The 14719-nt window shown below is 46.2% G+C and overlaps 3 protein-coding genes across 3 annotated transcripts; all 3 read left to right on the top strand.

The window, feature by feature from the left end:
- Positions 1-1272: 1272 nt before the first annotated feature.
- Positions 1273-3237, top strand: LOC103984568 (3-ketoacyl-CoA synthase 1-like). The gene has a single exon (XM_009402086.3). It carries the CDS (start codon positions 1436-1438, stop codon positions 3020-3022), a length of 1587 nt encoding a protein of 528 aa, XP_009400361.2. The 5' UTR covers positions 1273-1435; the 3' UTR covers positions 3023-3237.
- Positions 3238-6304: 3067 nt separating this feature from the next.
- On the top strand, positions 6305-9641 carry LOC103984569 (eukaryotic translation initiation factor 4B3). Its single transcript, XM_009402087.3, has 2 exons — positions 6305-7564; positions 9340-9641. Exons 1-2 carry the CDS (start codon positions 6402-6404, stop codon positions 9374-9376), a joined length of 1200 nt encoding a protein of 399 aa, XP_009400362.2. The 5' UTR covers positions 6305-6401; the 3' UTR covers positions 9377-9641.
- Positions 9642-12061: 2420 nt separating this feature from the next.
- LOC135638928 (thaumatin-like protein 1b) lies at positions 12062-14271 on the top strand. Its single transcript, XM_065152524.1, has 3 exons — positions 12062-12386; positions 12489-13188; positions 13719-14271. Exons 1-3 carry the CDS (start codon positions 12305-12307, stop codon positions 13891-13893), a joined length of 957 nt encoding a protein of 318 aa, XP_065008596.1. The 5' UTR covers positions 12062-12304; the 3' UTR covers positions 13894-14271.
- The last annotated feature ends 448 nt before the right edge of the window (positions 14272-14719 follow it).

Raw genomic sequence — 14719 nt, 5'->3', positions numbered from 1 at the left:
TGATGCCAACGAAAACCTTCCCCCATCGTTTACCATGATGTTATCTTGCAAGGAAGAGTCGATGCCTCGATCAGCTTCTACCTCTTTCCTAGCCTTCTTCGTCTGCCACCTCATCGTAGCCATTCTTCTGCTAATTAGCAGCAGCAATGGTGTGACCGAGCGCAGCCTTCCGACCATAGACGATGATGACAGAGTGCGCGGACCAGCGCCGTCAACATCCGGTTTTGGAGGGCCAGACGAAAAGAACGGTGACGATTCCAACGGGGAAGATGATGAGCTGAGGAAGAGAGCGGAGGAATTCATCGAGAAGATGAACAGCGTGTGGAGAGCAGAGAGGAAGAAGATGCTGCGGTGATGTGGTGCAGACTATTGCATGCAATCAATGGGAGACATGTGCAACTCCGAATCTGCCAATAGTATGCCACATAAAAGCAACATTCGGATTAAAGGCCGCAACTTTGGGTTGAAATTTACGTAGGGGCAAATGTAATGCAGTGACCATTTTGTCCGCCAATCCTCATGGAGTTGACATATCCGACAAGCTTAAATACTCTTTGATTGCGAACATGATGCGTAATAAAGAAACTAGCCATCTGAATGATTCAAGATACGTTTTAAGTTCAGACGCCAAAGTTGTGGATGCCTTCCATACGCGTACGCATCGCTTGAAAGAATGGTGATGGGTCAAGATAGGTTAGGCCTCGGTTCCCTTTTACCAATCGTGGTCCATTACGAACACAGTCGTTGATGATGGGCCAGACGTGCGTAACAGGTCTCTTTGAAATCATACGAACCCGACCTGCTTTCGCAGTGGCTCGGTCCGCTTAAACCGTGGCACAGGTACCTTATACCGGTCAGGCAATTGCATTCGAGTCAGATCTGCACAGTGTTAGGGCTTCGACATAAGTCAATTGGTGATGAGGGGCTCATTTATTTGGCGGACAAGGGGGACGTTGCCCCGAAGCGACGACGATCGCTGGAGTCATACCCCGGAATCAATCAGAGAAGCAATCTGTACGCGTCTGCGTAGCTGTGGGATTTTAATTCCCCAGCCTCCTTCCCGGTGGTTGAGCGATCAGCCCCGTCCTTTTGCCTGACCTCCCATTAATATTGGCCACCCGTTTCACCTATTTCCTCCCTTTCGTCTCTTCGTTTCAGCCCAGCTGCCGGTTGACCCCTCGCACCTATTGCCACTGGGGTCGGCAAGACCATGCAAGCCCCCACCTATACCCATTTAATACGGCTGCTACTCTCGCCTCCGTTTTCTAACTGCGTCGACCAACTGTCGTTTCTGCTGACGACGTTCTCTATATATCTTCTATCTTCTTATGATAATGCAATCCTTTTTCGGAGTACCACTACTTTTTTGCTTGTGAGGTTATATGCGTGTATAGGTTCGTTCCACTCTGCCTTTTGTTTAGCCGTTGTGGTTAGGATGGATACGGCGGCCGCTGAGCCCGCCGTGATGGATCGCGAGCGCCTGACGGCCGAAATGGCCTTCAGGGATACCTCCATCGTCATCAAGATCCGCCGCCGTCTGCCGGACTTCCTCCAGTCTATCAACCTCAAGTACGTCAAGCTCGGCCTGGGCTACACCACCATCCCCACCGCTTACCTGCTGGTGCCCCTCCTATTTTCGGCCCTCGCCGCCACGATCCGGCTCGACCGGATACTCGTGACCACGCCGGCCCGGCTCTCCATCGATCCCGCCACCGGACTCGGCTCCGCGGTGGTCGCCCTGGTCTTGCTCGCCGCCTACTACTTGAAGCGGCCGCGCCCCGTCTACCTGGTGGAGTTCGCTTGCTACAAGCCCGACGACGAGCACAAGATCTCCAAAGAGGGGTTCCTGGAGATGACCGACTGCACCGGCGTATTCACGGAGGAGTCACTCGGCTTCCAGACAAAGATCACGATGCGGTCAGGGCTGGGGGACGAGACGTATCTGCCGCCCGGAGTGCAGGCGCGGCCGCCTCGGCTGTGCATGGCGGAAGCTCGGTTGGAGGCGGAGGCCGTCATGTTTGGTTGCCTCGACGCCCTCTTCGAGGCCACGGGTGTCGACCCGCGGCGCGACGTCCGCATACTCATCGTCAACTGCAGCCTGTTCAACCCGACGCCGTCGCTGGCGTCTATGATCGTCAACCGCTACAAGATGCGGGAGGACGTGAAGAGCTTCAACCTGGGCGGCATGGGCTGCAGCGCGGGGCTTATCTCCATCGACCTCGCCAAGGACCTTCTCCAGGCGAACCCCAACTCCTACGCCGTCGTGCTGAGCACGGAAAACATCACGCTCAACTGGTACTTCGGCAACGACCGCTCCATGCTGCTGTCCAACTGCATCTTCCGGATGGGTGGCGCCGCCATGCTACTGTCGAACCGGCGGGCGGACGCGGGGCGGGCCAAGTACCGGCTGGTACACACCGTGCGGACGCACAAGGGGGCGGACGACAGCTGCTACGGGTGCGTGTACCAGCGGGAGGACGGCCGCGGGGCGATCGGAGTGTCTCTGGCCAGGGAGCTGATGGCCGTGGCCGGGGACGCACTCAAGACCAACATCACCACGCTGGGACCCCTGGTGCTGCCCTTGTCGGAGCAGCTCAAGTTCCTGGCATCGCTAGTGGGTCGGCGGGTGCTGAGGCTGAGGGGCGTGCGGCCCTACATACCGGACTTCCGGCGAGCATTCGAGCACTTCTGCGTGCACGCCGGGGGGCGGGCGGTGCTCGAGGAGATACAGAAGAATCTGGGGCTGGGATCCGCGGACATGGAGCCCTCCCGTAGCGTGCTGCACCGCTTCGGCAACACCAGCAGCAGCTCGCTGTGGTACGAGCTGGCGTACGCGGAGGCCAAGGGCCGAGTGCGCCGGGGTAACCGCGTGTGGCAGATCGGCTTCGGGTCCGGGTTCAAGTGCAACAGCGCGGTGTGGCGTGCGCTCCGAGACGTCCCGCCGGTGCACCAGGGCAGCCGCGGGCGCTGCAACCCCTGGGCCGACTGCGTCGACCGCTACCCGGTCAAGGGACAGGCTTGAGGTTGTCGACGAACCCACGGCGCGCCTTCGTGTGTCCTCCATTTGCCTTAACCACATAAATGCAAGCTCCTATTACCACCATTTGTTTGTAGCTGTTACCCCCGTTCAGCAGTGCACACACGTGCTCCCTGTATCTACGTTTATCCTCATGCATGCGTGCAATTTAGCTTCTGGTCAAAACAATAAACTCAACCTAGATTGTAATCGTGTGCTTATGTTTGTTTGTTTGTTTACATCATCAGAACCTGAGTCTCCCCATAGCCTTTCTATCGCCCTGGAACATCAACTATACCTGAATAAACGACCAACTCATATGTGTTTCATGGTCAAAATCAAGTTACCTCTTTTCATCACAGATTCAAGTCTGAGAGACTGTTGCGTTCCAGAAGAATGTACTTCCAAAAGACTGCAAGCAGTTGCGTCCGTCTTCTTCGACTCCTCTCCTATATCGCCTCGATTATGATCTAACTCGAAGACGCAGTTACTGGGACAGTTGGTGGCGATGGACGGATGAGACTTCTTTAGGAATCTTGCTAAGAATAATTCATGTCGTACATCTGAGTCTAATTTGTTTTAGCTAGCAAGATAGAGACGGGCATTTCAAATAAGCCACGCAACTTTGAGAAGTACCTTTGATGTGACGTCGGTAAAGTTTCATTAATAGGTTAGATTACGGGCAACCTCAAAGACTCGACGTTTAGTCTGACTGATATATCACTCCGATATTGAAACTTAACCTGTTCGATTATATTATTGGATGGTCGATCGGTGCTCGAGAACGGTCGTCGGGTGTTAAATGTAATGTAAGCTTTTGAATCATGACCTAATAATTTAAGGCCCCTTTGCCTTTTGTTGTTTTTTTCTGGGGCAATAACTCTAATAATCCCCAACAGTAGTCATCCGTCAACTGGCCACTGAAATGGGACCCCCTTGATAAATGATCGGCATTCAATGTATAGCCAGCCATCATCTTTGTGAGTGGATTCGAATTACAGCTTATTATATATATATATAATATTATTTTGAAGTTTACATTTTAAATTTGGTGAAAAGCTTTTAGTATGTATGTATATTGGCTTCGTATTTGGTCTTTGATAAAATTCAGATTAACACAAAACAAACAACTTAAAATTGTTTTAAATGACTGCTTAATTTGTTTATTTCTTTGGTGAAAAATGAATAATGGAAAATGATATTTCATGAAACTGGTCTTCGTCATATATCCGAAACAGCTTACAATATTATCTTCGTAAATAAAAAGGTACATGGCAATAATAGTAAAAAGAGAATTAAAGAAAAAAAATTGGTTGGAGCAACTATGGCTCTCGTACTATAAGAAGAAATGGTTAACTGGATTTTTATTGATAATGAATATAAAATATGACGATTACATAGTTTTTTTAATTAATAATAAATATAAAAATATTTATTAAACTATTTCATAATGTAGAAGATCATATTAAGATCATGATCTTTATTATTGATAGGATCATAATAATATATTATTATAATTTTATATAATTTAAAAATATTTAAGATGATCATGATATGACGAACGGTGTTGAGGGATGAGCGATTACTTCCTCTTCATCGAGCAATATTTTTCTCTTTGTAGAGTGATATTAAATATCGAGCGACAGATAACATCGCAAGACGAATTGTGACATCAAGCAAAGTCGGACGACAGAGTGGGAAAAAGGGATTGCCAAAAATAAAAAGCGTTAAGCATTTTCCTCAAGTAAAGATGGTTTATTAATCTGCAGATGGTATCCATCAGGTTCATTCATTCCTCTGCTTTGTGTTACCACATTCTCAGGTGCTCATAGGACAATGTGGGAAGCATTTGCTTTGCTGTGGGGTCTGCCGAACAATGAATTAGACCCTCGAACAATTTTTTTCGTATGAAGATTACAAAATTGAAAAAAAGGAGTTAATGATCTCTCAGTGACACCCTCTGAGGCTCGAGTTGCGATGTCGTCTCATGAGAGAACGAGTTATGTCAGCTCCAATGTGGAGAAGAGATGTGCGAGCAATGGCAGTGGTGCAGTAACAAGAAACATAGCTAACCTTCTCCGGTGCCATAGATCAAGCTTTCAGGTTTTTCTGTTGCACGTTCATACGATATATTTTAGGCCCAAGACACGTTAGGATAAAATCTGTACTAAGGCATTGCTTGGCACGTCGCATCCCGGGAATCTCGAGACGACATCGCCTCCAAGACACGCCAAGTTAGAGATCATACTAAGACACTGGTTGGCACGTCACGTCGCCCTCAAGACACATCAAGTCAGAATCAATATCAAGACACTGTTTGGCACGTCCATCACGTCAACCCGCGTACGACCGACTCACGTACAGTAATATAAAGACCTCTGGCCGGCATTTGGCCAAGAGGAAGAGAGGCAAAATCAATTGAACACTCTATTGACTTGCTCGTCAGAGGGGCTAAAGTCGGGAATCACTCGACGAAGGTCATTTTTGCAGGAAAGCGATCGCCCATGACCTGCGAGTGTCTCAACTCGGAAATCATCATTCAGTATACGAAGACGTGCTGCCAACCATCCCGGAGACGGAGAGACGTGGCTCGGCATAAATGGTGCTCGGATCGGCATACTGAGGAATGCTGATCAACACCCTGTCGCGAGGGCCCGATCGACATCGGTATCCAGCTCAGTCGACAAAAAACTTCCGACATCGACTCGTGGACTATGCCATGCTGATTCACCGGTCATAACAGGAGATAAAGGCTAATGTGGATCGAATAGATGCAGATTTGATCTTCATGCGGCACCATGTTTTGCCTACATGTCTAGACTGAGATAGTAATATAAAGATGTCAATACGAGAGAGTCGAGATCTTCCCTCCTTGAGGTGGATTCAATTGAGAGTGAGGAAGGAACGGAGCTAGTCATGTGTTAAATTTGAATGATGTTGGATGGGCTTTTTCTCACCACAATATATATTATCTACTCTAATAATTAGATGTCATGGTTTTTATTTATACTTGTAAGAGTAAATTTTGATTGTTTAAGCTCGAAGATGACTTAAATCTATCTATATGAGATTATATATATATATATATATATATATATATATATATATATATATATATATATATATATATATATATATATATATATATATATATATATATATATAATCGACAGATAAGATTCAAAGTTTGGAAAAAGGTCTCATAATTTAGAAAAAAATCGATGGATGGTTTTTAGAAGATGGTAAAAGAAGAAGACGACGACCCGAGAAAACGTAGAGCACACCGCCCTTTGCGACCCGAACGCTTCTCAGCCGTCAATTCGCCACTTAAAATGCTCGTGGAGAGGGAGGAAACAAGCAGAACGGAAGGGAGGGGCGAGTAAGGATGGTGGCGTCCGTGTCGGCTTGGGCGAAACCGAGCGCCTGGGCGTTGGACGTCGAGGAACACGAGAGCGCCATGGCCGTGGCCAAAGATAGGGACGATGACGTCTTCTCCTCCGTGGCCTCTCAACAACAGGACTTCCCCTCCCTCGCCGCTGCCGCCTCCAGTACCTCCAAGAAGAAGAAGAAGAAGGCGCAGGCCCTTACCCTTGCCGAGTTCACCACCGGCAAGCCCGTCTCCCACGGCGCCGGTGACCGCCCCCTCTCGTCCTCCTCCAAGGGCCTCACGCGGGACGAGCTCCTCCTCCTCCCCACCGGCCCCCGAGAGCGCTCTGCCGAGGAGCTCGAGCGCTCCTCCTCCCGCGGCTTTGGCTACTCCTCCTACGGCGGAGCCCGCGGCCGGGCCTCCGTCTCCGGAGAGGACTCCGGCCCTACCCGCTGGGGCTCGTCTAGGGATTCCGACGATCCGAGGACGGATGGCTTCGGCGGAGCAGGCGGTGGATCCAACCGTGATCTGTTACCGTCTCGCGCCGACGAGATCGACGACTGGGGCGCAGCGAAGAAGTCCGTGGCCTTGGAAAGAAGGGAGAGGGGAGGTGGAGGGAGCTTCTTTGACTCACAGTCGAGGGCGGACGAATCGGATACATGGATATCGAGCAAGAGCACCGCGCCGCCGGCTGAGGGGCGGAGGATCGGTGGGGGCGGCGGCGGTTTCGAGATGTTCAAAAGGGAAGGATCCAACAGCGGCGGAGCCGATTCGGAAACATGGGGGAGGAAGAAGGATTTCGGAGATTCCGACATTTGGAGGAGGGAGGACGAGATAGGCAGCGGCGGAAGGCGTCGGCTTGTGCTGCAGCCGCGCTCTTTGCCGTTGAGCAATGGGGAACAAGTCCAAGGCAAGCAGGACGAGGGATCTACGATGGAGAAGAAGAGCAGGGGTTCAAACCCGTTCGGACAGGCTCGGCCACGCGAAGAAGTATTGGCAGATAAGGGGCAGGACTGGAAGCAGATTGACGAGAAGCTGGAGGTCTCTAAGATCCAGGATGTGCAGCTCGAAAGGTCTTTTGACAAGAGGGGATTTGGGGTGGCCAATGGAGCTGGAAGATCGCCGGAGAACCGCACAAATGGTGCTTGGAGGAGGCCAGATACTGCTCAGGCTTCTCCGAGGTCTGGTTATCAAATCTTCTCTTCTGTTGCTTATAATAGAATTGCTTTATGTGTTATACATAATTGTTGGTCTTTAGAATTTTTTGTCCATCATTTTGGTTTACTTGACTTGTGATCAGATGTGAGAATTCTCTTTGCTATATGTTTTGTTGCATAACATAAAAAACTTTTGAGTTTGGCCACATGTCAAGCATAATTCGGAAGAAGCTTTATTTGATAGTTGTTTTGCGCTTATGCTTGCACAGAGTGCTTTTGATTAGCACTAGCACATTATCACCATGGACCATTTCTTCTATGCATTCTGACAATCTAGTTTGGTAGTTCATTCTCTTTTGACATAATTAGCTATTTCTACAAACAATGATAATAGAGAAGTTGCTTGGGGAGGGTCAATTTATGAAACCGTATCTTTAAATATAGAGAAGCTGCTTCCATGATTCGAATCTTGGTCTCCCAGAGTGTTAAGGAGCAACCTTATTGTTGTAACAAAGTCCGTCCTTGTAATTCTCTCATGTATGGGTGAAGATATTAAATCATGTCCAGCATTAGCTTTTATTTCAATGTTTTGATTCGTACAACTTTTATATTTTCATTTGATATTCTAGACTATCTCTTTTCTGCATTTTAATCACTATTAAAAGTTGCAGAAGCGAATTTTAAGTTTGACCTTGCGAAAATACTGTTTAGTAGCTTAATCTCTCAATTGTGAGCAAAACAACCTAGAGGCAGGGAGAATTTCAAAATCAAACTTGTAAACCTAATTAGGTCAAACTTTAGTGAGTTTCCAACAATATTTGACCTTAAATGTCAAACTGATAAAATCTGTTAACTATCCAACTCAAGAGTCGAACAATCACTACTCATGGGATCTTCTCAGTCTTGGCAGCAGTGATGATTGGATCTGTCAAGATTTTAGGACGCTTATTAAATTCAAGGATAGGATTTGTACAACCCACTAAAATAAGGACAATAAAAAAGCCTGAATAGCACAAAAGAATAGAAAATGCCTATCATTCTGAATCTAAGCAATCTGAAATATTTCCAGCAAATGGCATGGTTGTTACAATTTACATATTATGTCGTGCCTTCAATTGAAGAAACATGGTATGTGAAACTCTAGTACTTAGTTTCTTCCATCTGAGTTTAACCTAATTGTTTAATAATGTTTTTCCCTTGATTGATTTTCTCTTGTTGGAAGCTAATAATAGCTCTCCTGGCTGTGAGTTTCACCTATCTGTTTAATATTATTCTTGTGTTGATTGACTTTTTTGTTGGAAAATAAAGTAGCTCTATCCTGGCTGATTGCATGACTGTTGTGGATTATCGTGTGTTCAAATTTTTGCCATTTTTTGGCTCCACTCCCTAAATAACTTAAGGAACTAATAGTTATGGGTTTTTTCTTCTCTCATGGATACCTGTTCCCTAGTTTCAGAGGAAATATTTTAATAACAAAGATCAAGTAAGAAATTTTAGTTGAGAATTTTGTATGCAGACACATTACTGTGTGTGTCTACTTCCTGCGGTTCAATCATATATGGTTTTTGGTCTGTATGATAAGGTGGGATCGGAGTCGATGAATGAGTGATGGTTGGTAGCTTTTGTAAATTTGCATTCACATGGATGCTTTTGCTTCAACACTCACTGTCTTGCATGTCTCCACTCTGCTCCTATTGTACTCGGATTTACTATATATATTCACTTGGTAATAATAGTATCACATTCCTTGGTGGAAACATTTTGTTCAGTCTCTTACTTTTCTGCAATTTCTCATTCAGGATTGACAAGGTTGAGAACACAGCACTGGAAAACTGAAATTTATATGGGTAATGGCCTCAGGATTAAAGATTCATCGAGTGACATTGGTTGCTGGAAATTTTCACAAGACCGCAGTTTTGGTGGATAAATTAGTATATTACTTGTTTGTAATGAATTGAGCATTGTGCATCCTTTGAGTTTACGGGTCGTCGCTGCAATATTTCTTGTGTTATCCGTGCACTCTAGAAATTATGTTTCGTATTAGTCTGTTGTATTACTTGACATGCTCTGATAATGTGAGCTCTTGCTGTTTGATTTTGAATCATTGCTCGTACCACATTGACAATTGTTGTGTTAATGATGATTGTACCATGGTATTGTCAAGAGAATTTAAATCTTAAGATTTAAATTGCAGGAATCAGTATTGGCACCACCAACAAAATACGCAAAGCAATGCAATGCAATGCAGGCTGAAACATTGCTGCAAGTTATTACTTTGATGACTGCCATCAGACAAACTCATCCACATTTGATTTAGGTGGGGGAGTTTAATATCTAAGGGGAAAAGACAGAAACAGAGCTGCATCAATTGGTCGACCAACAGACATTGTATTGGAACCGGAAAGAAACCCTGTTCAGGAAATCAATATATCATTAATGTCATTAACTAATTTAAACGCTCCATAATGTTTAAGAAAAACAATATGCATCCAACTATTTGGTTTAAGAAAAACAAATATAATTAAAATCTTGTGAACATTTTAGTAATACATTTCATAGACAAACAATACACTATTAAGATGCTATTCATAAATGGAAATTCATACATAAGAGATTATTTACATATTATTTCCTGTAATTAACTATTTTTAACATCTCGATTCTTATATTTTTAAAAGTTATATTAAAATTTTTATATTTATAAAAATAAAATATTTAATCATATTTCTTCTCACATCATTTACTGGTGAAAATATTATAGAATTTAGCACTGAGCGCATACCATATTTCTGTCGACAGAATCGATGATATCAAGAGAAACATGATTAAATATTTTATTTTTATAAATATAATGATCTCAATATAAATTTTAAAAATATATGATCAAAATACTAATGATAAATAATTAAAAAATAATCATATAAGAATCCCAAAGTCTTTGACATGACTGGCCCTAAGAACATCAGAAAGTTGCGCCACTAGTAGTCAGCTTTGTTTGGTTCCCCTAGCAGGTGACAAATGAACTCCACATAGGTGTTAGATCTTTGCCTCTGTTTCCTATTAATCATGTGGCTGAATAATAATCTTTTGTTTGGAAGCGGAAAACTGGAACTCTTGCTGCTGCCTTCCGGCGAAGATTCGCGTTTCTGTGGCTGTCATAATGACTGCGTTTTCCAAAAGAACTGTAGCTCTGCGTGTTCTTCTTCTCTGTTTCGGTTGCTCCAGTGACACTGGTGGCTTTGACCCCATGGTCACAAGTAATTAGTCACGTCACAGCTTATATTGGTAGGTGCTCTATCGCTTTAGCTCACTCCGGTGCTTAATCCTGCATTCGCTACTTACATTTTGCAGCAAAAACATCACAGACAAATAGTCGAACACTATGCGGCCATTCCACACGAAGCAGCAACAGCAAGTCGTGGGCTTACGTCAAATCCACAGACAACAGATAAGCGCGGAGTTAATACGGCAAATAGACCGCCGCCAACAGCTGGAGGAAACACGTCGGCAATGGAATGCGTTTGGTCGCACCGAACGCTTCACGGTGTTGGGAAGTGGTCGCGAAGGGCGTCGGCGCGCGTTGTGACACGTCCACCGTCGCCTGTCGGACAGTCGTCGACAACATCCTACCAATCGATCCAGCGGAGCAGATGGTCTCGCGTTTCGATCCGCTCAGATGGCAAGTACGACTGACACGTGCGCGTGGAATTGAATCACGTGGTAGTCCAACTAAACTTTTAGCAATCAATCGCTGTAGTTAATGATTGCGAATCTTTGGGTTACTTATTTGACCAGCTTTCCTTTCGTTTGACGATTCTTATCTCATTTTTCTCTTCTTCTTCTTTTTGGTTAAATATACAGCCAACGGTTATGAAAACTGCGATCATTCTTAATAACCATAGAGTTGAGTTAAGTGTAGAAAATAAGTTTTGTCCTTTCATGTGAGTTTCAAAAAACGTTTTTAAAGATAAAAGAGATCTAACGAAAGTTTTTGATTCTCATACTCCTCAATTAAAATGGTACTAAATAATTTATCAATTAATATAAAAATATTACTGATTTACCACCATTTCTAAGTTTGATGGTTATCAATCAGTGTGATGCTATCCACGCAATACACCACGTTTATCTCACATTTCTTTTAGTTCCTCAAATTGATATTTATATTAATATTTTCTTTGGCACGTACAGTCAAATCCTCTGTGCAGTCGTAAAAAAGAAGCAGAGAGTATAATTCCCCTAATCTAACCAAAGCCAAAAGCGAGATTTCCGTCATCAGTGGGAAACATTAGTACTGTTGCTTACAACAGCAGCCATGGAATTGCATCGACAGGTCAACAAAGGTGTCTCTCCGAACTTTCGAACGGGAACTGTTGCTTCCGACTTCGCATTACCACGGCGGCTTTTCGTTGCCCCACGATCCCTGTCGTATGCCATCTTATCCGCACCGGACGAAGAGAAGTATCCACGATAGTCCCGTGTTGATTCGTCCCACGTATCCACGTCGTAGATCAGTTGAGCATATTAGTCTTGTAACGAAGACGATCACCGAGTTAATCGCGGCGACGACAGATCACACAGCAAAGAGCGACCTTTCTTGGGATCCACTTCTTCGTCTCCAGTCGGAATCGTTGTCTATTGATCGACTGCATTTACACTGCGAGCTCTCGAGTTCCCCCCCATCTTTTGTCGTCATTCGTGGCCCCACATCATCCTCGTCTTCCTAACCTTTCCCTATAAATTTCAAGCCACGCCTTTCCTGCAATGATCCATAAGCCCCCCACTTTGGCGTCAAACATGGCCAGACTTTTATTCGTTCTGTCATCCCTTGTCGTCTCTGTTTCAGGTGATGTTTCTTTTCTCCTTTTGGTGTTTGGATTTCATGGAATGGGCTCCTCCGCTGTTATCGATTCCGTGTTATTTTGACACTGTTTGATCTGGTTTTCAGGGGCACTCGCCGCAACATTTACACTAACGAACAACTGCGACTACACCGTATGGCCCGGTGTGCTCTCGAGTGCCGGCACGGCGGCGCTGTCCACGACGGGCTTCCAGCTGCAGAAGGGCGAGTCACGCAGCCTGGACGCGCCCGCCGCTTGGTCGGGCCGCTTCTGGGGCCGCACCCGCTGCGCCACTGACTCCAGCGGCAGGTTCAGCTGCGGCACCGGCGACTGCGGTTCCGGCAGGGTGGAGTGCTCCGGCGGCGGTGCGGCGCCCCCGGCCACCCTGGCGGAGTTCACGCTCGACGGCAGCGGCGGTATGGACTTCTATGACGTGAGCCTAGTGGACGGCTACAACCTGCCGATGCTGGTGGTGCCGCAGGGCGGCTCGGGTGGCAGCTGCAGCTCGACGGGGTGTCTGGTGGACCTCAACGGGCTGTGCCCCTCGGACCTCAAAGTGGTGCTGTCGACCTCGGACGGCGGGAGCGAGAGCGTGGCGTGCAAGAGCGCGTGCGAGGCGTTCGGATCGCCCCAGTACTGCTGCAGCGGCGACTTCGGGAACCCCAACACCTGCAAGCCGTCGTCCTACTCCCAGTTCTTCAAGAACGCCTGCCCCAGGGCCTATAGTTACGCCTACGACGACGCCACATCCACTTTTACGTGCGCCTCCGCCAACTATCTCATCTCCTTCTGCCCCAGCACCACAAGGTCTATAAATACCAACCATTTCTCTGGTTCTTCCTCTTAGTTATTAAGCACAATTTAATTTCAGTATAATATCCTCAATCATTAAACTGTTGTCAATAGAATCATTTTACTGCGACATGCTCTGCATGCGCATGCTTAGGCAGTACGCAGTACAGCGTGTCTCCGATTCAAACAAGTACTCGATTCATCCATATTTTAGGTCGCCAAGGAGGCACCAGCCAAAAGCTACTGTTTGTTCCATCAAAAGTCGAAGTCAGTCCACCCTTAATCTTCGAACACAATCTTCCTTGCACAAAAGTAGGACACCTAAGCACTGGGGAATTATTCTTGATCGTAGTTGTCACATTCTTGGTGTTGGAGACTAGAGGCCGACAGTATATCTATTGTTATTGCATGTCCTTTTCGCGCTCCCATTATTCATCATCATCATCATTTATTTCTCGTGCAATAATTCAACTGTTTCATCCCGTTCTTCCACCGCAGGCCAACGATTTTTAACGCTGCTGACCTTGAATACTTTCTTTTGACAGCCAGAAATCTTCGGGCTCGAATCCAGAAGAAGCAGACATTTCGTCGAGCAGCAACAGCACCATGGTGTACATCGGCGGGGAGCAGGGGAGCGACGCCACGCTCACCGTGCCACGCCTGGCGGCCCTTTTTCTTCCCATCCTCCTCGCTCCTCTCGCATTACATCATGGCTTTTAGCGCGGCCGCGCGGAGGCCACGCCGCAGCGGCACCGTGGCGAGAGGGAAGCCATTCTTCGGGACCACCCCATCTTCCATCCGTCTTCATTAGGCAGATCACAGCGGATGCTGCCGGGGATCTGACTAAGAACGAAAAGAGCTGCTACGCGTGGAGACTCCAGCTGAGCTGACAAGCATCTAACTGATGTGTCTTCTCACCAACCTGATTCACACCTTAGGGTCATACTCGTTGGATTGTGTAGGCCTGTAGTGCATAGGGTTCTTTGGATACGTCTTGGTGGTCGAGTATATTCTTTTATTTGCTATCTATAGCGTTTGCACTCGGAGTTCACATTGATTATACCATCCCTGGAGTTCATGTTGCTCTTCCAGATGTCAACTTTGAGTGTTGCTACAAGAAATCGAAAGAAAAATATTCAATCTAATAGTCAAAATCTTCTACTACGGTCAGCACTTGGAAATGCAGCAAACTCTCAAATTACCAATCGTGCAGTCAAGTTGACCATAAGTCGCTTTGGAGGAGCTTTCAATGTAATTGAATGCGAAAAGTAATATCAACTACCCGTTCCGATTAGATTCGTGACAACGCCCGATACCGAACCACCTGAGCTGGTACCATGTCACTACTGGGACCCACCTAATCTTACTTGGTGCTCAGTATGTCTTGCATCCTATATTTCCTTTCTTCCAACTAGTCAAAACTTTGACATATTAGAAGACACCGCAGCTGACCAAAACAGGTTTTGGTTCCTATAAATCTACATGCAATAAATGTTCTCTCTCCGTAAGAATCTGACGATGATTCAGCGTGTTTCTCACAAGTCAA

The sequence above is a fragment of the Musa acuminata genome, chromosome BXJ3-5 (genome assembly GCF_036884655.1).
Source record: "Musa acuminata AAA Group cultivar baxijiao chromosome BXJ3-5, Cavendish_Baxijiao_AAA, whole genome shotgun sequence".
NCBI lineage: Eukaryota > Viridiplantae > Streptophyta > Magnoliopsida > Zingiberales > Musaceae > Musa > Musa acuminata.
This window is presented reverse-complemented; position numbering and strand designations above follow the sequence as displayed.

What these genes read in the sequence shown, in the direction of transcription:
- LOC103984568 (XM_009402086.3), top strand. Translation starts at nt 1,436, where the DNA reads ATGGATACGGCGGCCGCTGAGCCCGCCGTGATGGATCGCGAGCGCCTG.
- LOC103984569 (XM_009402087.3), top strand. Translation starts at nt 6,402, where the DNA reads ATGGTGGCGTCCGTGTCGGCTTGGGCGAAACCGAGCGCCTGGGCGTTG. An exon ending in ACTGCTCAGGCTTCTCCGAG is followed by an intron (nt 7,565 to 9,339) that starts GTCTGGTTATCA and finishes TTTCTCATTCAG; the next exon opens with GATTGACAAGGTTGAGAACA.
- LOC135638928 (XM_065152524.1), top strand. Translation starts at nt 12,305, where the DNA reads ATGATCCATAAGCCCCCCACTTTGGCGTCAAACATGGCCAGACTTTTA. An exon ending in CCTTGTCGTCTCTGTTTCAG is followed by an intron (nt 12,387 to 12,488) that starts GTGATGTTTCTT and finishes TCTGGTTTTCAG; the next exon opens with GGGCACTCGCCGCAACATTT. An exon ending in TTCTGCCCCAGCACCACAAG is followed by an intron (nt 13,189 to 13,718) that starts GTCTATAAATAC and finishes TTCTTTTGACAG; the next exon opens with CCAGAAATCTTCGGGCTCGA.